General features: G+C 46.0%; 1 protein-coding gene across 3 annotated transcripts in view; it reads right to left on the minus strand.

Moving 5' to 3' along the window:
• Positions 1-1,203: 1,203 nt before the first annotated feature.
• TOM1L2 (target of myb1 like 2 membrane trafficking protein) overlaps positions 1,204-27,314 on the minus strand; it is a 56,723-nt gene continuing 30,612 nt past the window's right edge. The window contains exons 8-16 of one of the 3 annotated variants that reach the window (XM_066329820.1): positions 27,096-27,229; positions 24,484-24,532; positions 23,547-23,670; positions 22,645-22,762; positions 20,316-20,391; positions 17,206-17,271; positions 9,626-9,685; positions 7,077-7,113; positions 1,204-6,548 (exon numbers count right to left, since the gene is read on the minus strand). In XM_066329820.1, the coding sequence (XP_066185917.1) occupies positions 6,400-6,548; positions 7,077-7,113; positions 9,626-9,685; positions 17,206-17,271; positions 20,316-20,391; positions 22,645-22,762; positions 23,547-23,670; positions 24,484-24,532; positions 27,096-27,229 (813 nt within the window). In that variant the 3' untranslated portion in view covers positions 1,204-6,399. The remainder of the gene's footprint in view (positions 6,549-7,076; positions 7,114-9,625; positions 9,686-17,205; positions 17,272-20,315; positions 20,392-22,644; positions 22,763-23,546; positions 23,671-24,483; positions 24,533-27,095; positions 27,230-27,314) is intronic. The other 2 variants (XM_066329821.1, XM_066329822.1) reach the window with 2 other exon arrangements.

Genomic DNA, 27,314 nt, shown 5'->3' on the forward strand with positions numbered 1-27,314 from the left:
GCGAGAAGAGAATCCCATCAGGGTTCACAGACCTGGGGAAGCCATGCTCAGTTTGGGCAGATGGATCACCAGTGGCTGGAGGGGCACACATTGGAAAAACAAAACTCCCCACGTGCTTGTCCTGCTCTTACACTCTTCCCTTTGCACCCACTATGGCCCCTGTTGGAGGCAGAATTTGGGGTTAGAGGGATCTTTCTCTCACAAGCTAAACTGTGGGGCTGCAGAGGACAATGTGGTGAAGCCCATGGAAGGAGCAGCCCCTCACTCCCACATCCCCCAGAGTCCCTGCTCCCAGATCCCCCACTGCCACAATCCCCGTTCCCACAGCCCCTCCTGCACAGCACTGGACATTTCTGAGCCGGTGCTTTCTGTGTGATTCTGCCCTGTCAGGGCAATAGCAGCTCCACACCTTTCCCAACAGATCCAGGCCAGGAGCCTCCCTGAATGTATCCGACATCAAGCCAGGCACATGATCAGTGCAGGGTAAACAAGCTGGGGCAGGGCTGTTAAATGCTAATGTGTAGCTACAGGGAGGGGAAACTCATCTTTCCAGCTATTCCACACCCCCCTTCCCCAGATTTAAACAATCAGAGTGGCTCCCCACGTGCAGAACAGAGGGCACCATTCTGCCAGACTGGTTTGGTTTTGGCCAATGCCACTTCTCTGGGGTTCCTAAGCTGGTGCTTTTCCTTCTCTGCCCATCATAATGGCGATTTTGGAACAAATTCCTGGCTGATGAGTCAGGAAAGCGGACCTTGGAGGGGCTGGGAACATCACCCACCACTTTCTAGGTCACCAGGGTGGTGACCCACAGCTGTCCTCCAAGGACTATCAGTTAAGCCCTGCCAGGTGGGCAGGTGTCCCACCGAGCACTCAGGTTGTCACCCATGCGTCTGCCTGATGCCACCTTCAAAAGCTGTGCCAGAGTTTAGGGGAACACAAATTTAGCAGCACTGGCAACACAGCCCTGAGGACAGCACGGGCCATGCAAAGACAAAAAGAGCAACTGCTGGTGACAAGCCTTCTCCCAGTGGGAATACCCAGGTTCTGTCCCCTGGAGGAGACAAATGACTCCCAGTTTGGGTGTCTGGTGGGTACCCAAGGGCTGCACATGCCCCCTGTGCCCACTCATTCCCTGTGCCCAGGCCAGGCAGTGGAGCCAAGAGAATCCCCAGCTGAGAGACAGACGATAGCACCCCCAGCTCACACTAATAGTGTATTTATTGGAATATCTCACATGCAGGAACCAAGGAGATGATTTCTGGAGCAAGTTAAACAATGGCAGATTAATACAGTTGTCTCGTCCTTAACGGAAACACTTTCTACTTGAATACAGCGATGTTTTAGTGTTGGGTTTCTCTGCTTTTTGTGTATTTTGTTTCTCTTTACATAGTCAATCTCTTTAAACAGTTATGTCCCCTTTCTCCCCCTACCCCATTCCCAAACAAAAAAATATCCAGTATCTTCAGTAAATAAATATTATCCACTTTTATCTGGAAAGCCTACAGCTGTAATATACAGAGAAGCTATTACACAGGTTACGTTTGTAGGGTTAACAACAGCTCATAGGAACATGTAGGGAACGAAGAGCTCGTACTCATAAAAACACGGAGCAGGGTGGGAATTTTGGAGTAGTGGGTTTGCCATGGGCTAAAGAGAATCAGCACCAGAGCTTGGTGCTGCTCAAGGCTCTTGTGATACAACAGCCTCACCTGTCTCCAGGTGAGGAGGAGATGTGAGGAACCTGGGGCTGGAGCAGGCAGGCACAGCCTGCTCCTGAGGCTGCGGTTTGGGATGGATGGGTGGAAGGCGTGTGTGGGCACCTCGTCTCCTTGACTGGTGGGAGCCCACAGCAGCAGAAGGGTTACCTCCAACACAGCTCTAAATCCACTCACTGCTTCACTGTTTCCATAAAAAATAACTGTTCTGAGCTGGTTTTTTCCAGGGGAGGCTCTGCAAGGCTTGTGGTCAGCCCTGAGGAGGTAAACAATGACGGAGCTGGACGGGGATGGACAGGGATGGAGATAGCACAAGCAGTTCCCACTCCAGGGCTCCCAGCAGCCACAGGAGACTCAACAACTCATCAGACGGAACAGTGTTGGAAATCCATCTTGTTTGCTCTCCTGGGTTGAACATCCTGTCCCTGTAGGTGACATCAGGAGAGCAGGGAACAGAGGAGCAGGGACAGCCTGTGCTGGCCAGGAGCTCCTACATGGAGGGACCATCACCCCTGCCCTGGACCTGAAACAATGGCCCGGATCTGTTCTTCCACCACTGGAGGGAAACATCTCGCCACCACAGCCTGCTCCCAGTCCTCCATTTCAAAGTGGAAACAGCCAATGTATCCCATCAAAAAAAGCTGAATTAAGTCATACAAACAGAAATCCTCACTAAAAAAAATCCTTCAGCTTGGAGGTGCAAGACCAGCCCTGGGGATGACAGAGCTGGTTTGATCAGCACATCCCAGAGATGGAGGCTGTGTTAATCAGAAGGGAAAAGGTATGTTGGAGGCTACGTGAGGGTCCCAGTATGGACCAGTCTCAGCGTTTATGCTGTTCCCTTTAAGACACCGTGCTACGTTTTTATGAGCAGTTCTCCTATGAGCCTTACCTACACCCTAAACACCCTAAATGTCTGTACAGCACATCGTTACCTATGACATCTGCCGAAGATGCGGCTGAAATCTACACAGAACAATTTTTAAAAAAATCAAACCCTGAAGGATATATTTAAATAGAAACCATTGATTCCTTACATCTCAGCACATGAAGAGTTAACAGAAGAGGTTAAAAAACACACTGGAAAGAAAATATATAGACAAAAATAAATATTTTAACCTAGAATAGGGCGCGATTAGAACTTACAAAGGACCCCGAGAATAATTTAGTGTCATTGAGTATCAAGCTGTGATTCCTAATATGCCTAGAAAGCACTGGGATGTTATTTTTTATGGAAAGTGGATCAGGCTGCAGCTCCATCCCTGTTCCCGCAAGCGTCGGAGCCACTCGAGTCCTCTGCCCACTTGCACAGAGGAAGCACTTAAGAGTGAAAGCAGAGGAAGGAAAAATTGAGAAGTTGGTCTCCTGAAGTGGAAAACCCCTCCCCTTTCCCTCAAACAGTTCCCACCACTCCAGTTTTCAGCAGAGCACAAGAGGACAGGGAAGATGAGAGATCCTGATACAGGACATTTGGGAGGCTCTAGCGTAGCTCTTGTATTTGTTAAAGAAGGTTTGTGCTAAACCACCTGCTCTGCCACACTCCGTTCCCTTTGGTCCTTCCAGCCCTGAGAGACAAGTGTGGTGGATTTGGGCTCCAGATCCATCCCAGGTCTTTCTAAAAGTACATTTCCTCCCAAGGAGGATATCTCCTGGGAGCTACCCTACTTCCAGCAAAGCCACCACTCTTGCTGGTGGCACCTGCCACTCCCTGCAAGCAGTGCCACGGCTTTCCAGAGGATAATGTGGAGTGTCAGCAGGGACCACAGGTTGCCTGGGGCTGCATACACCAAAAGAGCCCTCTGAGCTCTGCCAACGGTTTGTATTTTCCTCCCAGCCCCAGCCTTCTCATTCCACCTCTTTTCCTCCCAGCTGGAGAGAGCAATCACTGACAGCTCTGCAGAATCTTCCAGAAAGAGACCAGAGTCTCCCTAAAGCAACGCCTTGGAGGTCCCAGGACAGGTTTAGTGTGACAGAAAAAAGCATTAAAAGCACATTTCCCCAGCACCTTTTGGCTGAGGGGTGGGGGATGAAGGGCCAGCACAGCTGCAGCAGTGGGACGCTGCGGGGGCTTGGTGACAGTGACATCTGTGCCACTCTGCACCATCTGACAGCATCCCCATGCCTGAGCAATGCGATTATCTCCTCTGGCTTGGCAGGGAAGCTGGATTAACATGCTTAGAATCAACTGATGTGGCTATTTACAGGGTCAATGTGTTTCAAGGATTTAGAAGAGAAAATATACACTTAAAACACCCACGGAGCTTTCTGCAATGACAGGAATATCAGCAATTCATTCTGTGCTGGCGAGACTGCTCAGGCGATCACCAGATGCCATCTGAAATCAAATCAGCATTGCCACAGAAGTTTCCTCATGTTTCTGGGAGCTGGTGGCCACATCTGACATGTTGCAGCAAGCTGGCAGTGCCAATCCCTGAGCATTGGGCTCACCTTGCATTGAGCAGTGAGGGGTGTGCAGTGCAGCCAAGGCAGACTGTTCCATTGGCCACGGAGAAGATGCAATGGGAGAAAGCCTCTGCAGACCCACACAGAAGGGCTTCAACTGGAGAGAGGGCCAGCAAGTGAGGAGAAAAGCTTGATTCTCAAGTTATCTCCATCCTTAAACTGGTTTTCCCTGTCTATTTGTAAGCTGTGCTACACAGAGCAGTGATTAGGTGTCACATCAGTGCAGAGGGGTGGCAGGACAGCCCTGCCTGAGCCCAGCTACATATGGAGGGATCCTGGAAGAGGCTACAGGCAGGGTAGGAGAGAGGAGACGATGAGCAAGGAGAGCACAGAGTGAAACCTGACCTGAGACGGCCTGGAAATCCTGCACCAAACAATGTTTCCCTTCAAAGATTAATGTGTCCGCTGCCAAAGTCCATCAGCACTGCAATCAGGCATTTGGTAGCAGGCTTTGTGTGTCACAACGTCCCAAAGGGGCTGGTCTTCAGAGAGTATGGTATGGGCTGATAAAATGCTATGCTCAGATAAAAGCTTCTATCACTTGGCCTAGAACAACTTTCAAGAGAGCTTGACACACATCAGCATCCTGGGAAGCTCAGACATGTCAGGTCAGAAGGAGGTTGCCTAAGCCAAGGAACACCCTGAGGAAGAGGGGCCAGAGTCTGCTGCCTGCACGGATGTTTAGCTGATAAAGTGCCTCTCTGTCAGGATGGGAGATTCTCCTGCCATGCACTGCTCAGCTCTCTCTTTGATCCTGCTATCCTGTGCCACTGGCTTCCTCCCAAGGAACACGCTGGGGGATGTGGTGATGGCTGGAGCTGCCTGCTCCAGCTCTGCCTGTCAGCCCAGCAAGGCAGGCACACATGCTAGAATCCCTTCTGGCAGCCCCTGAGGAGCAGGAATCCTGGCCATGCCTCTGGCAAGCAAGGGAATATGCTTGTTTGCACAGAGACTGCAGCCCCGCAGGAGCCAGGAGTTAATGAAGGGCAGAGGGATCAAAGGACATTCCAAAAATTACAAATAGCATGGTCACAATCATTTCAACACTTTCTCAGGCCTAAAACTGGAAGGAAATGAGGAATTTCACCTCCAGCACAGGCTGGCACAGCTAATCCCTCCATGGTAACCATCTCCCTCAGTGCTCCATACAAAGCTCTGAGGTTTGCCTCTTTTCCTCATCCCTACCCCCAAGAACCAGCATGTCTATCCTACCAGACATGGCAGGGAATCCAGGAAGCTCAGTTCACACCCAATCCATGAGCAAGTCCCATCCATCTGCATGGATGTTTACACCAAATGCAGAGCTAGGTCTACAGTCATCAGAGAAGGAGTCTAAGGTAAGGAGAAAATAACCAAGCTATTTTAAAAGGCAAACACACCAGGAGAATTCACAGGAGACCGTGTGAGAACGGTCTCCCAAAGAGCAAGGTGCTTCCTGTGCCATCATTACAGCAACCATTTAGCCCAGCATTTTCCATTCTTATCAACTGCCAGAGCTACTGGACATGGCCAAGAGACCGCTTCAAATTAGAGCAAGCCCAGATAAAACACAAGGCAAAAAAATACCCTGTGAGATTTAGAAATGAAACGCCACAGAAAATGGGGAAAAGCGACCACCATATGGTACCAGGAGATGTGTGAGTGGGAGAGTAAAGGATTTTAACTTGTGAAGCACATGTTGAAAGGGGAACAGTTGTTCCTTGCTGTCGAATCCAACACGAAAGCCAATACATTAACATTTTATCTAAAAATAAAGACACACTCCCCCTGAACATTCCAGCTCAGTCAATTACATGCTGATTGACAGAGCCGTCTACTTGGCAGGACCTGCCTACAGAAGAGGATGATCCCTACATAAATTGAAGGGCAAGGCTGCTCTCTCCCCCCTGGGCTTTTGTTTCAGCCCAATGTGACGTAGTCGCGCATTCTGAAGGGGTTTTCAGCATCAAGAGCTGGTTTTGTGCAGCTGGGACAGGAAGGAGGGGATTAAGCGAGTGCTGGAGAATCGTGGTCTGGCAGGAATAGTGTCGGATTTAAATAGAAAGAGTCAGCTCGTGGGGGTGGATCATTTGGGGAGAGAGAGAGAAGGAGAAGCAAACTATGGAATGAGAGGGGACGGGAGTTCGTTGTTAGCCAAGGACTGTGGGAGGACAAAGTGGCCGTGCGGCGACACTCGCCGGCGGAGCACAGGGGCGGGGAGGGCGGCTCCGCGCCACCTTCACAGTGCAAAGAGGGCGTCCTCCGAGCGCTCCTGCTTTTTCCTGCCGGCAGGATTTGTCGGAGGGGTAGGGGCTTCCAGGGGAGGGGATGGCAGATTGGGAACCATCTCCGCCGCTTTGGCTCGCTCTTCTAAAAATTTGTCAAACTCTGCAATGCAAAAACAGAAGGAAGACAAGTAAGAATGGGGACCGTGGGTTTGGCCCCAGGGACAGAGGTTGTCAGGGGCTGAAATTCCAGGGCCTGGCATCCTGTCGGGCTGTGTTTGCAGGCACAATTACTGGTACAGCCTGACTTCCTCGGGAAAGGGTACAGCCGTCCTTGGAGACACCCGAGCTCAGGCAGCAGCTGGAATCAAACCCACACTATGCCACCGGCTGTGACAGAACCAGGGAAACATCATTCCAAAGAGCTGAGCAGCTTGGGGACACATTCCTGCTGGCACAAACACAGGCCACAGCCAAGGAAGATGGCAGGGAAGCACTTACAGCCAGGAGGGCTCCCCGCACCATAAATATGAACCTTTTGCTGTGAAATGCTCTCCCGCCTTTCTGAGCATGGAAGCATTTGCTGGGGAACATCAGGCTGGGAGAAGGCAGCATCTCAGCAGGGAGCAAAGCAAATTCCACCTGAGCACTAACCTGAGAATGGCTCATGGCCATGGGCATCTCTACTTACCTTCACTGGTCACTCCTTCTTCCAGTTCGTTGCCTTTCTGCAATGGGAACAAAAAGGCATATGAGCAGAGGCAGTGCTTCCCCTTCCCTGTCATCCCCTCCACCTTTAATACAACTGGACACTTTCCACCACTTGTTTCCACATATTAACCATTGGAGCAGGGAGACCTGGGGAAATCACACGGCTCCCACGTTGGGAGGCCAGTGGGGACTGACATTTCACTGTGCTGCAGAGCAGGAGGACGAGCACTGAGGTGCTTCTGAAGACTGCTGGTGGATAGCTAAGCTTTTTTCTGATGGATCTGAAAGTCAGTCCGGTGCTGTTTCCCCTTCAGACAGTAATTCTGGTCCAAATCTGAGCTGTATGAGTCACACACGCACTGTACCAGATGGCATCTTTTTTGTCACACAGTCCTTAAAAAAGTCAGGACTGTGGTTTGCATTGTGTCTTCAAGTAAAATGCATTTTTAGCTGACAAAGGACACGTGCAAAATTGTTTGGGGTCAACATTCCTCCTGTGAGAGTTCGTTTTAGGTTTTATACAAAAATACAGCAGCTTTCCTGTGCCCATGCTGTACAAAGACAAGACCAGGGTGAGCTGGATGAAGGATACTGACAGCAGTTAGTGTTTGTCCATCAGAATCAAAGGCTGGGAATGCCACAGGGTCACTGCATTTCCACCAGTTTGTGCATTATGTGCATTTCAAATAATGATATCAAAAGTCCAGGGACAGGCATCCTTGTCAATCTATCAGGATGTTTAAGATGGTAAAAACACTGGTTGAAAACCTAATGTCAAAATGGCTTTGAAAAAGTGAAGTATTTGTCTTTACTTGGCTTCTCTACCAGGAGTGGGGACATACTGACTGGCCTCACTTTATTTAGAGCCTGAGAATCTCCTGGCTTCTTACTGCACTGAGGTTTCCAAAGGTTCACACAGCAGCCTCTTCACAGGCAGAGCTGCTGTTTGTCTCAGTGTACCCTAAAAAGGGTAAGGAAATAACAGTTATCTAACCTAACCTGCAGCTTCCTCAGCTGGGAAGTAGAGAATTAAAATGAACTGTTAACAAAACAATGAGGAGGGGACCCAGAGTGAAAAACAAAAATCCAGTCCAAATTTTCACAGGGATCTCTCTGCTGCACCCACATAGGGTTGGGATGGGGACCCAGGAACATCCCCAGGCTTGCTCAGGCATTTCCAGGACACTTCTCTGCTTGTTCCTTTTGAGCAAGTCTGTGCTGGGGATGACAGATGCACAGAGCTACCTCCATATCCCTCCATCAGATCTTCTCTCCCTCTAAATTAATTTAAACAGCAAAGATAAAAGTTTATTGGTTAAGCAGAGTGGACATGCTACATTTACTGTATTTCTTTAACAAAATGAGGCCAGTTTGTAATTAAATTTAAAAGTGACTCCTGTACCCAGGCCTGACAAGCCTACCTGCAGCTGGAACCCAGTGACATTTCAGAGACAGCCAGTCAAGTCTGTCAAAATCAAACAGTGAACCCAGAATCTGTTTAAGCACTTCAGGCACCTCTGGAGAGCTGGAGGATTTTCTTCCCTCCAGTACAACCAGCTCCTCCAGTGCCAGAGCACAGGGCTGACGTGCCAGAGCGTGCCTGCAGCTCTGCTTCCAGCTGAATCCCAGAGCTCCCAGCTGGGAGTTGAGCAGGCAGCAGCAAGGGGCTGGGGGAGACCCTAAGGAGTTGGGAGTTTTCTGCCTGAAGCTGGAAGAATGGAAGGAGATGATCCTCGGGGATATGGTGACCACAAGTTCAGTTCACTAAAACCATGTTTAAAAGAACAGTGTGAACACAACCCACCGCTTACCCCCCAAAATGCATTTGGTTGATTTGAGTCATATGCTTACATTGAAAAAAAAACAAAACAGAATAAATGTGTACTAGTTGTATCCTGCTTAAACCAAATGTGTGTTGGAACAGCAAAACAAACTCCAGGGTGAAGGCAAAGCTACTTTTAGTTCTGCTTTTTGTTTGTTTGTTTAATAATTACCAGACAATAATCACTTAGGAGAAAGTTATAAACATTGAATAGAAACTGTTATAAATTTTTATTGTTACTATTATGAAACATGTCAAGACTGCCTGCCAGTTTAACAAAGACATCTTGATTTGAAAGGAAACTAAGCCCTGATCCAGCATCTCTTAAAAGCATGCCTCAACATAAGCATGAACTTAGATCCTGTCTAAATAATGCAGCTTTAAACATGAACTTTAAAGTCTGGTGCAGAAAAATTCAGCCCATATTTAATGCTTTCCTATTTGAGGATCAGAATACCATGTTTTCTGGAACACATGCTATTCTGTGATCTTCACATGGAGAAGGGAAAATAAAACAGTTCAGAAAAAAGTGTTTTGATTGAATTGCTGAACACAACCCTGACTTCTGCTTAGATATCCCCTTCAAAGGGAACCAAACTCTCTGCTTGGGAAGTTTCACTGCTTCCCACTATGAGAAGTACCAGGAACTCAGCAATGCATTGAAAGTTACCCATGCAAGTGAAAAATGAAAATATAAAGAGTCTCACCAAGTCGGTACTGAGCCACTCCTCAATGTCATCCATGACAGAGGACTGTGCAACAGGGATCTAGGGAGTGCAGCGAGAGAACAGCAAGGCAGGCAAAAACCAAAACACATCCACAATCGTGGCCACAGAGCGATGGAAAACGCCAGAAATAAGATTAAAAACAAAACAAAAACAAAGATGTAAGATGTGCTGGAAAAAAAAAAAAAAAGAAGGCAACAAAATATAAATGGCATTTCAAATAAAGAAACAACTTGGAAAGGAAATTATGAACAACAAGGCTAAAAAAACAAGAGAAAGATTATGGGGAATGACGTGACTGGATGCCAGTGTAAGATGAGTAACTTCTCGACCACATATTAAAACCATCAAGATGGACTGATGATTCTAATCTTGATCGTGAAATGCTTTTAAGGGTAGAATACTGGATATCTGTTAGGTTTTGAAATGTTAAATTTACACCTTTTTTTTTTTTTTTTTTTTTTTAATGGGTATTAGCCACAGTGAAGGGTTAGAAAAAAAAGAGGCTCAAAGCCTTCAGGCAACACTCCTATGAAAACAATTTGGTTTTCCCTGCAGGTGGAGAAGTCAGAGCCCAGGGTAGAGTCATGCTTCCTCCCAGATCCTCCTCCCATCACACCACCGAGCCCTGGCAAGCCTTGGCACAAGGGTTTAAAGCAAAACTGTCCCAGCTCCCAGTTTCCCCTCCTCTGCCAAAGATGACCCTCGGCAGCAGAGCCCAACGTGTCCCAGTGCAAAGTGCAAGGTCTCAAAGGTGAGGGAGGAGAAGGATGGGGCAGAGGAGGAGAGCACAGCCCCAGAGCTGCAGCAGGGCTCTCCAGAGCAGCTCAGGCTCCAGGGATAGTTTAACACTCAGGCATGGAAGGTTTGCCTCTCCCCCTGCAGTGAAACTGGTCACGTTACCGGTGTGATTGCAACAGGCAGCTGAAGGGCAGCGATTTCACACAGTGCTAAGGGTAACTGGGTCAGCAAAGGGAAATTACTGAGTATTAGGTGTAGAATTTCCTGACTTAACTACACTGCTTAAACACAACAGAGGCCTGCCGAGGTAAACAGGAAAACACCACAATAGGTCTGGTAAGGACAACCTGAAAAATAGTTGGAAAAACAATGTCAGACATGCGAGTTCCAGGCCAGGGCATGGCAGCGGAGCAGTGGGGCTGGCAGGGAGGAGACCTGGCACTGTTAGAGGGGCTCTCCTAGGCAGAAAAGGTGTCAGAGGTTCTCCACAGCTCTGCCTGAGATCTCTCACAGGAATTGCCTACCCTGGAAGTGATAAAAATCCCTGTGGATGTGGTGCTTCAGGACATGGCTTAGTTGTGGCCTTGGCAATGATGGGTTAATGGTTGGACTTCGAGGTCTTTTCCAACCGTAATGACTGTGATTTAATAAGAGCTGGGAGAGGCTCTGCAGATGCATTTCCTGGGAGATGTAGTTTTCTTAGGCACTTCTAGCACAGGAAGATGGACAGATGCTGGATCAGAGGCTGAGGCTGTTTAGCAAAGCTCCTCAGGAATTTTTTCACAGAATCAAGTGGCCCTTTGTACTGAGGAGGCCAGTTAAGCCCTTGCTTGAGGTGAGGTGTGCTAAAGTGAGTTAGTTGTGTCAAAGAACTAGAAATCCAGAACTTAATCCAAATCATCTCCTTCACAGAGCAACACCAGGAAGGTGCCTGGGCTCTGACTTGACAGATTGCTGGACCAAGTGACAGTGTCAGTGGTAGAGGTACAAGGTGTCATTTTATTTCCAGTGAATTCATAAAGATCCCAAACTGAAAATAAATTCCTGCAGTTTCCTCTGGAATAGGCGGGATTTAGGGTAACTGCCCCTTTCTGATTTCCTGAATCACGCACACAGCAGCTGAAGCTGGCCCAGACGACCACACACAAGGGAAGAGCTCTAAGCACCTTCCAACATGTTCCGTCCTAAGGACAAGTTGCATCTTGTAAAACTGTCTCCTTGGTTTAACAGCTTTATAAAATATTGGCTTCAGAGATATAAAATAATGAGTTTATTCAGCCTACAGCAACCTAAAACCTACTGTAGAAATTGCACTGCTGCTTCTCTCCTATGTTGCTTAACCTGCATGCAGTAGGTAACACTGTGCAAGGTGCAGCCTCTGAGCTGTTGGTTGGTGTGCAGCTCAGAAAGGTGCTTATGTTTCTCTAAGGGTAAGAACATGGGCATGGAAAGGAGTAATAAAATAGCTGGTTTCCTTTTCTGTGAATAAAATTTACAGGAACACGGCAGGCTCCAAGAGAGCTGGAGAGGGATTTTGGATAAGCATCTGGAGTGACAGGACAAGGGCTTCAAGCTGAAAGAGGGTGGATTTAGATTAGATATTAGAAGAGATTATTCCCTATGAGAGTGAGGAGGTTGCCAGAGAAGCTGTGTGTATCCCATCCCTGGAAATGTTTCAGGCCAGGCTGGATGGGGTTTGGAGCAACCTGGGATAGTGGAAGGTGTCCCTGCCCGTGGCAGGGGGTTGGAATGAGATGAGCTTTTTTTCCAACCCAAACCATTCCAGGATTTTATGATTTTATGAATATAAGAGCAGCTGTTCTAAAAAGTGTGGCAGTACTGTGTCCTTGTATTGGAAGGAACAGCAGCTCAAATCTTGATTATCCTGAAAACATGACAGATGACTGATGAAGTACTGAGTTCCTGAGAATCACAGGACTCTTGAATTTGCAGAAGTCCTCGAAGAACAGCTCAGCAGCACAGGAGTTTCTGCTGTGGTGTTTCATAAGAATTTTTTAAAAAAGAAAGAAAAAAAAAAAGAAAAAAAAGGAATTCTACTTTCAGCTAGAGCTACTTAAAACAAACAAACAAAGCCTCCAGAAGTGCAAGAGCACTTCTTGCAGAGAAGCAGACAAAGCTGCAAGATAAACATCTGAGTGTGTCAGCCGTTTGCTATTCAGCACTGACCTTTTAAAAAGCTTCCCCTGTCTCCCAGCACACCCACCAAAGTGCTGAGGGTTCCTATCTATTGCTCCTTCCATGCAATAGATAGGAGTAAACTTCCAGTTTACTTTCCTCAGGCTCTGAGCCCCACTTCCTCATAAACCATGGGTTACATGTATCAGGTTTAATCTGTTCAAGAATAAAGAAGAAGGAAGCTCTCAAAGAGCAACTGGAAGTTCTAAAATATTTTAATGATAACATTGTACCATTTATTTTTCATTTTAAACTGACCATACGGAGAAGCTCAGTTTTTGCCAGTCAGTTGGGTACTTGGCAAGTCTTCCCCTTTCAGAAACCCTAAACTGAAAAATGTGCAGGGGAATTTTGTTATAACTAATCCCTAAATTCCAACAGAGCCAATGTAAAAATAAATTAACTGGTTTACACATTAAAAAAAAAGACAACAGTTTCTGGGAACAAGCAGCAGTGGCAGCCACAGACTACATGGAAAAAAACCTCTGGAATGGGACACTGTCTTGTTGATATTTTGATTATGCAAACTTCCATGGTCTAGGGAAAGTCTCCAGAGAGCACCCCAGATAGTCAGTGTGGGCTGCAAGAGCTGTTTGTATAACGATACTGTGAATTTTTTTTTAGTCTATACTTAAAGTAAATGAAAATTAAGTCACAAAATGTTTCGGAGTACTTTAAGTAACTGGCTTTAATTAAAAGTTGGGCTGATTGTTTAAATTCCTTTTTCATTTAGTCTTTGGAAAATCCTACAAATGGGATCATCTCAACAGTCCTGAAAGAAAAATGGAAAAGGAGGGCTGGGAGAACAAAAGTGAATGTTCAATCCCACAAAACCCACAGGAACCTGGATTTCAAGTTCCTACTTATCTAAGTTAGATTGTGTTGATGTTCTCACTAGCAATCAAAAGCCAAAGAGTATTGCCAATATATTTCCTCAGAAGTCATAAAATCCAATATTCTACCCTTAAAAAGACAGTTTAAGGTTATTATTATCACATTTTATTTCTATTAAAAATGATCCCACTGGAAAAGAAGCAGGTATGAAATGACAATTCATGTCTCTAGGTGAGCTCATTAATGTTCTTAAAATGTTTAACAAGGTTTATGCTAATTGTTGCTAGACTACTGCCTTGTAATAGCTTAGTTAATTCCACTTATTTCTAGATGTTTAACAAAGCTGACACCAGTTCTTGGTTAGTTGCTACTCACTCCCCCTCTTTGGTTAGCAGTAGTAAAGGTCTGTCATCCCTACAGCAGCACTAGGAGCACACTAGCGGGCTACTCCAGCTTACTATTACAGCCTTAGCATCTATTTAAAGCTGTTGTGATCTTGAAATAGCTGCTTGGCCTCAATATTAGAACACGCTTGACTTTACGTGTGAGGATGAAATTAACTCCTTGGTTACTTGTAACTCTGTTTAGGCATTGCAGGGCCAGGGCAGGCAGGAGCAGCGTGTTCCCCAGCAGAGCCTGTTGTGCCCGTACAACAACCAGCCCATCTGGATCTGACAGGCGTGTCCAGACAGTGCCAGCCCTCACTGACACGGGGGATTGGGTTGTCCTTGCACAGCTCTCATGGAAACACCACGGCTGGGTAAGGAGACCCCCGTGGTCTTCAGCTAAGGGAAAGCTCCTGCTTGCCTTCAACAGGGAGAGGGGTCCCACCACATGGAAGAAATGAGATCTTCAAATGTCTGGTTTTGGGCTTATCCACAATTCAAGCACTTCAGTCTCCAAGATGATGTTATTCAACAGTCTCACATTACCCAAGTCATTTCCACAGCTCAGATCCTATCTCTCTCTTGAAGGCACATAGCGGCATCCCACTCGGTTACTAATTAACAGAGGTTTCATTGAATCTTTACTCACCTACATTCCCTACAAAGGGGGCTCTCCTCTCTAGCCAGCCATGCTGCTGGTGGTCAAGATAGAATGCTGAGTGGTGTTCATATCACTTCCTGTGAATTCTGGTTCGGTTTCATCCTTCCCCTGCCACTGTCCCAATTAATGTCCTGTGACATGGTGGCTTAAGCAACACCTACTTCTCACTTTCATAACTCACATTTGGTATGTGAGTGGGTTGACAGATTATTCTAAAAAATGAATATATTAATGCAAATCTCAGTAGCTGTCCAATCTCATGAGAAGGGGACTGAGACTACCTGCACTAAAACGTGGCTCTGTGGTAAAGTCTGTGCCAAACTGCTGCTGATACAGACCCCTTTGTGAGACCTGCATGGCAAAATCCTGACCTCACACTGCAGACAGATCTGTCACTGGAACACCTCACCTCCCATCCCTCAATCATATAAAAACCAGAAATACCATTTTGTCTACTTTAGTTTTGTAGGTAGAGCTGGGATGGATAAAAGTGTGGCTTGTGTCTGTCTGCATGGTTCTGGCATCATCTTGATGGCAGACCTGAGCAAGAACAACACTGCCAAATTCACTGGGAGAGGAGAGCCAGAGACTGCAAAGGTGTGTGTTGAACTGGGATGCAGATAAATGGAGTGGGAAGGACTCGCCCAAAGCTGAAAGGTATCACAGTTGGTACAGAAAAATGTCAGGTCATGAGGGATATGAGAACCACTGTGGCAGGTGGGGAATTCCTTTCGAGTGGTCTCAGTGTTGTACAGGCACAAGGAACAGCAGTGTCAGCTCACCCCTTTTCTCCTCCTCAAAGTACAAAAAGTACCCCACAGAGTGGGCACATCAAGTTCATACCTGGGATTCTAGTTATCCACTGGCATTGTAAATGCTACAGGTCATATTAATAAATACTGTTAAGAACTACAGCCAGTTAAGAGAGAAACTGAGTTAATGATTAGTTTAGTTTTATTTTAGGTATTTCTCTCTTGTGTTTAGCATACAAACAAGGTGACAGGTTTGTAAGAGCAGTGACTGGTTGGACAGCCAGGCCCCCTTCCCTCCCCAAATCCATATGCCTCCATGAATGCTGCAGTATCCTTTTTCCAGACTGAATAACCACAAGCCAATGAAGGAATATGCTGTTTGCTTTTTTAATAAAGCAGTGATGTGAGTGGTGTGAACAGCAGGGGTGCCGATTTCATGCTTCCCCGCTCTTGTAAACAGTGGAAAGGCAAAGAAGAGGAACTAACTCAATCACTGGATTATTCATTATGGATGAACATCTAACAGTGGCACAGCACATCCCTGGCTGCAACAGAGCCACCGAACAGTGAGATCCTCTGTGAGCCACAGTCAACAGCATCAGAGGTAAAGCTGATACTGCTGCTCATTTTACAGCTTTTCACTCTCACCTTGTGAGCTGTGGGTGTCTGACAGCACCAAAATGACACTCTGGCTCCCAGGGACAGGTACCCACAGTGGCCTTATCCACATGTGTGAGCAGGCATGGAGCTGCTTTTGGGCAGGCAGATACAACACCTGTCCCATCACTGTGTGTGCACCAGCCATGCAAACTTCTGCCAAATTTCCAAGCTGGTCCTGAGAAATAATCTGGATTAGCCCTAAATCCAGACGAATAAATGCAAGTGTTTCACAGAGTAGATCCTGCACACTCTGGATTTTCTGAACTTTAAACTTTCTGGGATGTTTCTCCTTTTTAAGCACAGGGCAGCTTAGTCTGGGACATTCAGGGCTCTTCCCTGGAGTGAGATATTCCTGCTCCATGGGCTTCCTGGTACCCAGCCCCACATGCTGCACTGCCAGCTCACCTCAGAGCAAAGGAAATTCTCCCTGCACCTCTCCGAACTCTGCTGCAGCCAAGACTGTCTCAGGAGGATTTTCTACAGTTAGGTCACATTATTGGTACTAGTCTCAAACACTTATAATGATGGATTACATTGTCCAAAAAAATGGTCTTAGAACTTAGCTTTAAGGCGTTGCTGAGGCTATTTTTCCTTTCCTCTGGCTTCTGCACCTAAAGCAGGCTTTGAACTTCTCTCTGCAAGCACATTGATGAAGGACAACCTCAAACAAGGTCAGAATGTGCACAGGTTCAGTGATCTTCAGAAGCCTGATTTTATCAAGGCACTGGCATCACCAGACACAGGAATCAAATCCTTAAAGCCAGAAACACTATTGTACCTTTTGGAGTCTGATTCCTAATGCCAATTGGGTTGAAGATGTCAATCTGTGCAGCAGTTCTTCCATTCCCTTCCTTGCATAAAGAATGATCCCCACATTACCCAATTCGACTACATATCATCCTACAACTTCCCCATGTTTATTCCAGACCATGAAGCTAAGCACTACCAGAAAAGGCTGCTATAAAGACAGATAGCAAGTGTCCTCTTTATGAATAAAATCCATGAGACTTGTGTTTATCCCTCGAAAAGTGGATACTGCATAAATAAATCAAGACAGTAGAAGGAACCAACTGGATCCCCAGGCCTCTTCTGAAAGTGACGTGGGATCCTACAAATGATTCAGTTGTTTACAGGTCTTTGTGTGTATAAACCAGAAATTGGTGCAAATCTTTCCCTTTGCCCCAGGTAATGATGAAGGTGGGAAATAAACTCCTTGTACTGTCCGATTTCAAGCGGTTCAATAGGGCAGGACGAGAGGTGAACAGAGGATGGTTATTCTGGGTCAGGGACTGGGATGGGCAGTAGGAATTGCTTCACTGGTGAAGTCCTCACCATTCCTTGTGTAATTAGCCACTTGTCTATGGGCTCCATGTCTGAGTTCCCACCTTTACCTCTCCTCTGTGTTGAGAACAGAAAGGTCCATAAAGAGAGAAACCACAGCAACAACCCGTGATAAAGTAACAAAACAGTTAAAAACTTCACATACACAGACACACACATAAACACAGAATTGCCTACAGTAGGTTCTGGCAGCAGCTGTGTCCCCCTCTGCCTGCCAGCTCTGTCCAAGGGGGGACAGACCTTGCCCAGAATTCTGCACTTCCTACAGACAGTTCACAGTGTTTTAGCACTCCCTTCATGATGTCCTTAAAAATAATAATAATAATAAAATAAACCAATCACTAGCTAGTAGTGAGGCTGATGTTTGTCATCTTCTTAGAAGAAGGAAAAGTGAGGCTGCACAAGCTTCTGCAGTCAGTGAGACTGCACTGGCAACTCCTGTGTCACACTGTGGAGTCCCCCATGTTTATGAAGCTGTGGGTTGCAGCACACCCTGCTCATGTTTTTGACCCCAGCAGACAGACTGTGCCCCACACAGACAGCAGAGCAGCTCGTGATGGTGTTGAGTGGAGGGGAAGCCAGGGCAGTTTGCTGCAGTGTCCTGGCAGCCTTTCAAACCGCCCCTCTTGAAAAGCGCAGAGGTTAAAGGACTGCTGATGCATCCAGCTCCCCCGAGCAGGCTGCAGACTGCATGGCACGAACACTTTAAGATGGTTTTGTGCCCTTCAGCATCTCCTCCCTGAGCCAGGGTGGGCTGCAGAGTCATCTCCAGCTCTGGAGGGGCATTCACAGGCTCAGCAGAGTGCAGTGCCTCCAACTCAGAACTAGGTGAGATCAGCAGAGAGCCACTGGTGTGTTATGAACATCCACCCAGACACCTGCACACATGGGACATCTCTCCTGTCCCCATTAACACAGGTAATGGAGAATCAGCTGCAATCTTTTATGTCTCATTTTCTGAGGAAAAAAAAAGGAGAAGGGGAAATCATTCCAATTTTATCTACTCTCTGTGTATCACCAGAGAATTGTTTCTTGGACACCTCTCCTCCCAGTTGTGATCATGCAACAACTCTGTGGCAACAAAAGCAATTCCCAACATGGAAAAGCAATATTAAGAAAACAGTGTATTTTTAGCTCATCTTGTTTCCAGCTGCTAAATCACATTAAAAGACAGCTAATGCCACGTGATCAGCCTCCTCTCTGCAGACCATTCTGAGAATGACTACATTAGAAACGTCGGATGTGCTGAATTCTACCACTGGACAACTGTGCTGGAACAAGACGTGTGTGAAGAATGTGTTGCAAAGCTTTTGGCTCCTCCCCAGAGCTGTTCTTAAATTATCTCTACTCAAATTAAAGCCTGTCTTTTCGTTTACTGAGCACTGCCAGTTTTTTGCTACACATGCTGGGGCTGGTAACTTTAGGAGAGTTTAATTTTTATTTCCTTTAAGAAGAGACACCCACAAGCCTCACAACAGTTGATAAAAAGTGTTTACCAATTACAGAGTGACTGCATTTCAAAACAAGCTCTTCTGATTACATGATACAGTCTCCAGGACCTTTGAAAAGAGGCTGAAAGTATTGACATCTCAGAGCCTCAAGTTCCACAACCCATAAGGCATTTACCCCAAAAAACTTTGACCCTCAGATGAGCTTAGCCACAGCCCTTTGAACTGACAACACTTGGTAGAGCAGCAGCTCTGCTGGTGTGAATGACACGTTGTGCTGGTGCCTAAAGCAGAACTGCCTGGGAACAAAAGTGTTAATAAATAAAGACATGACCCTGAGGCCACTGGGGGAATACAGCCCTCTTGACCAGATAAATGTAAACCCCTTGCATTTGGTTAGCCAGGAACAAAGAGCAGAATCTCAAATCCTTCCCCAGGTCCTGCCAATAACAGCTCAGTGATACTGGGAGCTTGGGATGTCACACTGGATTCAGGAATTCCTGTGAAGGAATATTGCTGCCCCTGCCTCCTCATGCTTCCCTTTTTCCCTCAGTACTGCTGCCATGAGTTTTTGTGGGGCTGATCTGGGTTATAAATTACCCTTCCTGCAGGACAGGGACAGGAAGAAGCAGGTAGATTTGTGGGGTGACAGATGCTGTGTAAGAGCTGAGGCCCTGCTCCCACCCCACTGAATGATGGCCTGGGCAGGCAGGCAGCTGTGATCTGACCCCAGCTGGCTCCCAACACAAATTCTCCCTGGCTTGGAGCACAAGCTGCCAGGCATGCCAGCTGCCCAGAACACTCCCACTTCATGTCATGAAAGAACCAGGGTAGGATCAGCCAAGGCAGGGGGAGGTGAGAGGCATGTGCACACTGCTTTGGCTCTCCCATGCTACGCTGGCTCTGCCGTGCTCCCTAGTGGTCATCACAGCCCAAAATTGGACTGGAAAAGGCTCTGAACTTGCTCCTGCCTCTAAAATCTTACACACAGCTGCATACAAAAGAGCAGCACAGTTTTTAAAAGCAGGGTGGTGGAAAGGGGTCGAGGGATGATCTAAAACTCTTTCACTTCTGCCTTCACCGAGGGATGCAGACAAAGCTGCCCAAGCTCTCTTCCCCGTGTTTTAAGTATCAGCTGCTGTGAGGTGACAGCACATGGGGCTCTTCTGCCCACACAATAGAGCAAGAGCCTGCCCTGGGCACACAGAACAGGCTGTGAGCGAGGACAGTTAGGGGAAAGAATGTGAAGCATTAAAAGTTTGCATTATTTTTCTCCCTGTAACTCACTCGTGTATCCATGCACTTGGATACACTTAGTAGATTAAGACTTTCATAAGCAAAACCAAGTCAATATCCATCAGTGTTCACAGGACATTCCCCATTTAATTCTTCTCAGCAGTGATTCCAGCCAAAGAGCTGGACTCCCCAGACAAGCTGTAAGGACACAGGAGAATTTACCCGCTATGATTCTGAAGTCTTTAAGACTAGAGTGCAGCATCTCTTTAGAGATCATTACTGAGCAAGATCCCAGATATCAATTTCAAAATAGCTATTACTACCACGTTGCTGGAATACAGAATGAGAAGCTCAGTCAAAGCAGCCGCCTCCAGCTTGGATTCCACATGGGTAACAAAGCCCAGAGCCGTGACCTACCCCTCCCGTGTTCTGTTTCCGAACATCCAGGGCAGATGCCAGTCCTTTCACAGCCTGAGGATCCTCGTACGTCACGCTGCAAGAAAAGAACAGACCACAGAACTAGAAAGAAAGTCCAGCAGTCACCCATGAGCAATCATGGAATCATAGAAAGGCCTGGGTTGGAAGGTAGAAGATAATCTAATTCCACCCTTGCTATGGGCAGGGACACCTTCTACTATCCCAGGCTGCTCCAAGCTCTGTCCAATCTGCCCTTGGACACTTCCAGGGATGGGGCAGCCACAGCTTCTCTGAGCAACCTGTACCAGTGCTTCACCACCCTCACAAGGAAGAATTTTTTCCCAAAATTCAATCTAACCCTATTCTTTCAGTTTGAAGCCATTCTCCTTTGTCCTATCACTCCAGACCCTTGTAAATAGTCTCTCCTCATCTTTTTTGTAGGTTCCCTTCAGGTACTGGAATTTGGTCACCCCAATCCATTCTGTTCTCCAGGCTGTTCTCCAATCCAAATTCTCCCAGCCTTTCCTCACAGGAAAACAAGACTCTGGATACCCCGATTTACTCCCCTGGGAATCAAAAAGCACATTTTTTTTCTTAACAAGACTTGGAAGGTACTGTTTGTACCCCAAGAAGAGGAGCTGGCTCTATACAAAGGCCACCCATCAGTTTTGGAAAGCATGTTGAAGCAAAGAGAGTAAGATCAGGCCTATGAACAACAGGCAAACAGGTCATGAGGCACCCTAAGGATGTCCAAGAGCATGTGGGGGACTGTGAAAAGAGGCCTGACTGCAGATTATGTTTAGCAAAGATTTAGAGGTGACATCTGGAAGCCTGACCTTGATGTGTGCATGGGGGGAGAGGCAGAGCAAGACTCGAAGAGAGATGAAATTATGCAACAGCAGTGAAGCAGACAAAGAAATGCACTATTTACAGAGCTGTTAAAAGCTTCTTAAATTGCAATGCAAAAGGGACATGTAGCAGTCAGGTGACAGAGGCAGCAGCAGCATCTCGCAGAGCACAGTGGTGAACCATGAGCTGCAGCGGGCACAAACACGTGTCCATAAATCAGCTCCTGGGAGGGGCTGCCTGAGCAGGGGAGCCCTCTCTCCTCTTCGTGCTGGCTTCTCCCAAGCTGTGAGCACAGCCCCCAGAGCTCTCACACCCAGAGCTGTCACCTACACACCACAGCATGTCACACTCATGCCTTTCCTCCTCCCTGCTGCTCAGTTTATACAGTACACAATCCAAGGAAGATAGAGCAATCCTCCCTTGTGAAATCATGGGTGATCCGTGCTCCTTGTTCCATTAGGTACGGTGTGGGAAGAGTAGTTTTGTGCTTCATTTAGCACAAGAGACAGAGGGACCTCGATTACATCTCTCCTGCAATGCATCTCCTTTCTAACTGTACATTAAGGCTCCCAGCCCAAAATCTCCAGTGGTGGCTTATCCCTCTACATTAGAGCATTTCTTCTCAGCACTGATACCACAGCTGAGGCAGTACCCATATTGATAATTGCAAATAATAGAGGCCAATATATTAATTGGCTCAAGTTTTCTAAATTTTTGAGAAACTATTTAACAGCATTTCTTAGCTTGAGACAAGATATTGATGATGTTCTCACTGCTGGTGGCCACTACTTCTCCTAAAATCTTAAGCCAGGAGACAATATATAATATATGAAAGAAAAATACCTGAGTGTGTCTTTTATTGAGTATCACTTGACAGGGATCAAAGGATTTCTTAATAAGTGCATAGATTTATTTTACATTAAAATAGTTTGACCTGTTAAATGCCCTTGAAAGTGTCAGATTTGCAGCTCTAGAGATGCAAGCCCTATGCATATAAACAAATTAAGGGTAGCATGGAGCCAGGCAAGCTACACTGCCTTGACAGCCTGTGAGACTCTGACTGGGGCCAAAAGGAGAGTTAACTAGATGGTAATTCTGTTTCCAAGCCTTTGATGACAGTAATTCAGTCACCAAAGTACATCCATGACCTTCAGGTGAAGGACCCCTCTGTTCCTGTATCTCAAACATGGGTGGATGGGATGACAAGCCTCTAGGAGAAAGCAGAAGTATAGGCAAGCACACTTCCAAATTTCCAGTGAGCTCATTAACTAAGACAGTACCCAGCCAGCCTGCTCTGTCCAGCAGCAGGAACTTCTCCACTTGCTCATATTAATAACAACCAAAAGGATGGAGATTGGATTAAAAGCACAGAAACATACACCAAAACTACTTTTTCAATCTGAAGTCAAGAAGTTTCAGATTTATGCCCTTAGAAAACAGCAGTGCCATGACTCAGTGCTAAAGACAAACTCCAACTTACTTCTTTCTCTGCTCAGCCAAGGAGCTGCCTCTTGTCTGTGCAAACATGTCAAAGTCATCACGAGGATTACTGTGCTGGAGGGAGCTGAGTGTGCCACTGACACTGTTTGTGCCCAAGTCTGCAACCAGAGGAGATAAAATAGAGAATCAGTGAAACAAGAAACCATACGCAAACATCATCAACAGCTGCAGCACTGAGGACAGTTTTGCACAAAAAAGGCTGGAAGATGCTAATGATTTGTTCTTGTAAGAAAAATGTAGAGATTATCTAACCCACCCTGGAAGCACCACTCCATAAATACTCCTCATCAAGAAGCCAACATTTGGGAATTGGTGTGAACCTGCTGCCAATATCCTGAGATATTTATTGGTCACTAACACAGTCCAAAGTTTTGGGCATGGACAATAGTTTCCTCCACAATGTTTTCTCTCAGTTAGTAACTGTGAAACCAACACCTAAGTAACTATCAAACAAAGGGATATGGCACTGGTGCAGTGCTGAAAGAGGTGGAGAACCTTCAGTCAAACCCAGTGATCCAATCACACAATCTCTGGTTTGATTTACTGGAAACCACCTAAATAAAACCTTTCACCCAAAGGTTTCAAATATTATTTGTAGAAGGGGAATCAAGAACATTCACCAGGCTGATTTCACAGAGAACTGTAACTAAGCAGAAATTGAAGTAGTAGTTCAAATTCTGCCATGAACAACAATCTGCACCCTTTCCATCAGTCTTCCCTCTGATTAACGAATCCGTCCCTTTGTGCCAGGCTGGTTCTCAATTTGCCGATTGCCACAGTGCAGGAGAGTGGGAATGCCTCATGTAAGCCAAATACCCAAACCTTTTGGAGGCCACATGGCAACATTAATCAGTAGTGGAGAGCACTAGATCAGGCACTCACCAAGCCCTGCAAGCTGTGAAGAAAGTGAAGACGGAGGTGCTGAGTTTCCAACCATTGGGCTCACCACAGCTGGAGAGCCAGGACCCAAATCTATTAAATTATCTTCTGTCACCTCATTCAGTACCTGTCAGGACGCAGGAAACACAGGAGTTACACATGCCACAAATTTCTTCTTGCAGTACAACATTAAACATCACAATTTTCCACATTAGGTATAAACTGTTTTCAGAAATAAAACTTCTTTGTTGTGACTAAAGTGTCAATACAGAGTCTTTGCTGAAGTTTGCATCATACTGCAGAAGTGGTAAAGCAAGGTAAACAGAGGAAATAGTTATGAATGCAGAATAGAAAATGTAATAGAAGTACAGATTTATCATGAACTCAGACCTTGAACACTATAAAACAACTACAAAAGTGTTTTCATTTAAAAAATAATTAGAACTCTTCAGCTTGGAAAGGGACTGCTTAAATAGGAGATGAGAGTGATTCCTAAAATTATGAATGACATGAAGAAAATTAACCTGAACAGTGATATTGTAAGACACAGTAAAGAAAAATTAGGTGAAGCAAACGAAAATCATTAAGTGACTTGATCAAATGTAAACAAAATATTTGTTACATATAAATGCAAAATAAATATGCAAAAATGTATAGTGAAACTGTGGAACTTATTGGTTAAGGACACTGTGAACTCTTAAAGTCCACACGGACTCAAAAGCAATCAAAAAAGTTAATAGAGGAATGAAAAATCCATCAAGGATTGTAAACACAGAGATGTTTTAGTGTGAAGTGACTTTCTGAGCTAAAAGTTATCTCTTGGGGTTTGCCACATTCTTACTTTTCCTGGAATCCACCATTAGCCAATAGAGGCAGGACACAGGGCTGGGCAGGTAAAAGGTGTGAGCTGCTGAGAGAATCAGTGGATTGAGGTACTTACTCCATTGCTAGCGTTCTGTGTTGAGCGTCCTGATCTGTATCGTTCAAATCTGTTTAAAACAAAACAACAAACCAAAACCCAACATGGATTATCAAAGCCAACAATAAATAATAAAAAATTTGAGTTCATAACCACGCCATGACATGCTTGCCACTGAACTTAGTTTTATCTGACTCCAAAGCGAAGCCTGAAAGTTTTGACTCGAAGCCAGGACAAAGGGAGGATTGCTGAGAAGTTGCACTCTTGGCAAAGGTGGATTTTAAGCTGACTAATCTGATCTTGCAGCACAAACATGCTTGAAAAACACTGCAGGATTTGTCTTTTGGTTCGAGGGGTTTTTTAATCATTAAGTGCTTTGTGACAGACTGTTGTGTGAGCCAAGGGACAGGAGGAACTGCAGCAAGATTGATGCTCCCAGTTCAACAAGCCAAGCACTGCAGCTCATCTCACTCCCACTTAGCAGCTCCCTCTTGCTGCAATAATGTAAATGAGGAGCCATATGTGCGTGGCACAGCCCAACCCAGGCACACGTTGCACGAGGGACAATGAACAGCAGATTCACTGCTTAAAACATCCTGAGTCGACTCAAAGATGGTCACAATACTCAAATAGGTTGGTACTTCCCAACAAGGAAAAGGAATGATGTTGGATAAAACCATCATACTTCTAAGGAGAAGAAGTCTGGTTAGTCAACCTCTGATCTTTCTTTATTCTCTTGCATCTGGGGTCACAAACCTAAACCCAGCTTTCATGCAGGTCTTCAAGGCCAGGCTGGATGGAGCTTTGAGCAGCCTGGTCTAGTGGAAGGTGTCCTGACCCATGGCAGGGGGTGGGATTAGATGAGTTTTGAGGTCCCTTCCAACCCAAACCATTCTGTGATTCTATGAACTCAACACAGCAGGGAAACTACCTGCCCCCATGGCCTGTCCAAGACCAGTCTGTTCTCCTTCCTTACCATGGCAAAGCACCATGATTTCTCGGAGATTTGGATTTTTCAAAGTAGTTTCAGAAGCAGTCTCTCTTTCCAGCAAGAAGCCCATAATATTCATATAATCCTCCGGGTTTTCTCCCAGATGGACAAAATACAACAGGGAACGTCAAGCAAACTAAAATGTTTTCTTAATGTAACAGAGGAAAACACAGACTTAAAAGGCAGCAAAACCAAATTCAGGCCCAAATTTCAATTTTAGGAAGCTGTGGGTGTTTGCTATTACTGGAAATCCAACTCCCTTTGCTGGAAACCTAAGACACCTCCCACCTAATTTCTCACCAAAAGGCTTCTGTTCATTTACATCCCAAGGCTTCACAGCAAAGGCCAGAGCTCCTGCTTGAGTCACTGATGGAGCTTGGTCCCTGTGCTAGAAATCAGCATGATGGATGTGGAGCTTTTGGAATAGCAGAGGAGGAACTGGAATTTATTGAATGCTCAGACCAGTGCAGCTATTCCACCACAAACAGCTTGCTAACATCACTCAGCTACCCTTTCATGAATAATGACTACTAACACATCAGCCACAGTCAGCAAAGTCACAGATGGGGGAAATAGAAAAAATATTAAGGGTGACCAGACCAAACCTCAGTGATAGTTGCACTCTGCCACTTGTAGAATCCTGCTTGTGCATGAAACACACACCATTTCACACAAAAAGCCAGCGTTCATTTCAAAGTTTGCCCCATCTCCTCTGAACGAGGAAATCAAAGGCAAAATCGAGGGCACCGAGTCGTCTTTGCAGCCTTTGCCGTGACAGCACAAATTCACAGATCTGGAGTCTAATTTATTTTTAAAGGCTTGAGAAACAAAGCCCTGTGCTAAGAGCAAGGAACAAAGGGTACTCTTTAGTGCCTCGCTCCCCAGGCCTGTCATTAAGGGGAAGATTAAACTTTCCCAAGACTGCAGCATCACGTGTCACCTCCTGCAGCAGATGTGCCTGACAGCGCCTTTGTCTGACGTGTCGAAAGTCCTGTGCCCCAAGTCCTGTCCCTGGGGATGATTCCCGCAGACCAGCTCTTCGAAACATTAGCCCTGCACAAGACAGGCTTTTTTTTTTTCTTTTTCAAGATTTTAAGTGTTACTTAAAAACAAACCCTTTGCATGCATGATGCTCCCGCCCACCTCAGGCAGCTCCCCCTGCACCAGCACCGGGACTGGAAAGCTCAGAGATCAGAGGGCAGAGAGAGCTCACAGAAGCCTCCCTAAGCCAGAAAGCAGCACAGAGATTTGTGCAGAGCCCGGGCTAGCAGGGGAACTAGTGACTGTGACTGTGCTATTCTGTTCAAGCCCCTACACCTGTACAGCACAACAGGGACTTGCAGACTCAAGCCTCTGCATTCAGAGCGTTTTCTCAAGGTTATCTTGTATTTTGTGGAGATGCTCCACAAAAATTCAATGCATAGTACAAAAAAAAAAAAATCATAGTATGAAAAGAATCAACTGAAACAGGAATGTTACCATAAAAGGCCATAAAAACACTGTGTAAATGGTTCCTGTGGTTTGGTTCTCTGTGTGATGTTGGACCCTTGGCCCAGAAGGCCCAAGTTCACCAACTGACCTATTTTATTCTTAAGTGAAAACCCTGAATGAATGTAAATGGTTGCTGGGAGAGCTGCCCCACCTTTCATATCGGAGGAAGACGTTATTTAAATCATCATTCACGTGCAGCAGCTCCTCTGTGACTTCTTCATTGGACACTCTTGAGATAAGCTCCACAATTCTCTGCTGCATGGCTCTGCAGGTTCGGTTCAGTTCCTAGGAGGAATGCATTGTGCACACACAGTCTGATAAGCAACAAGCAATAAGTAGATTTAGTTGAGCTCAGTTCATAGCCAAACAT

The sequence above is a fragment of the Sylvia atricapilla genome, chromosome 15, assembly GCF_009819655.1.
Source record: "Sylvia atricapilla isolate bSylAtr1 chromosome 15, bSylAtr1.pri, whole genome shotgun sequence".
NCBI classification, from domain to species: domain Eukaryota; kingdom Metazoa; phylum Chordata; class Aves; order Passeriformes; family Sylviidae; genus Sylvia; species Sylvia atricapilla.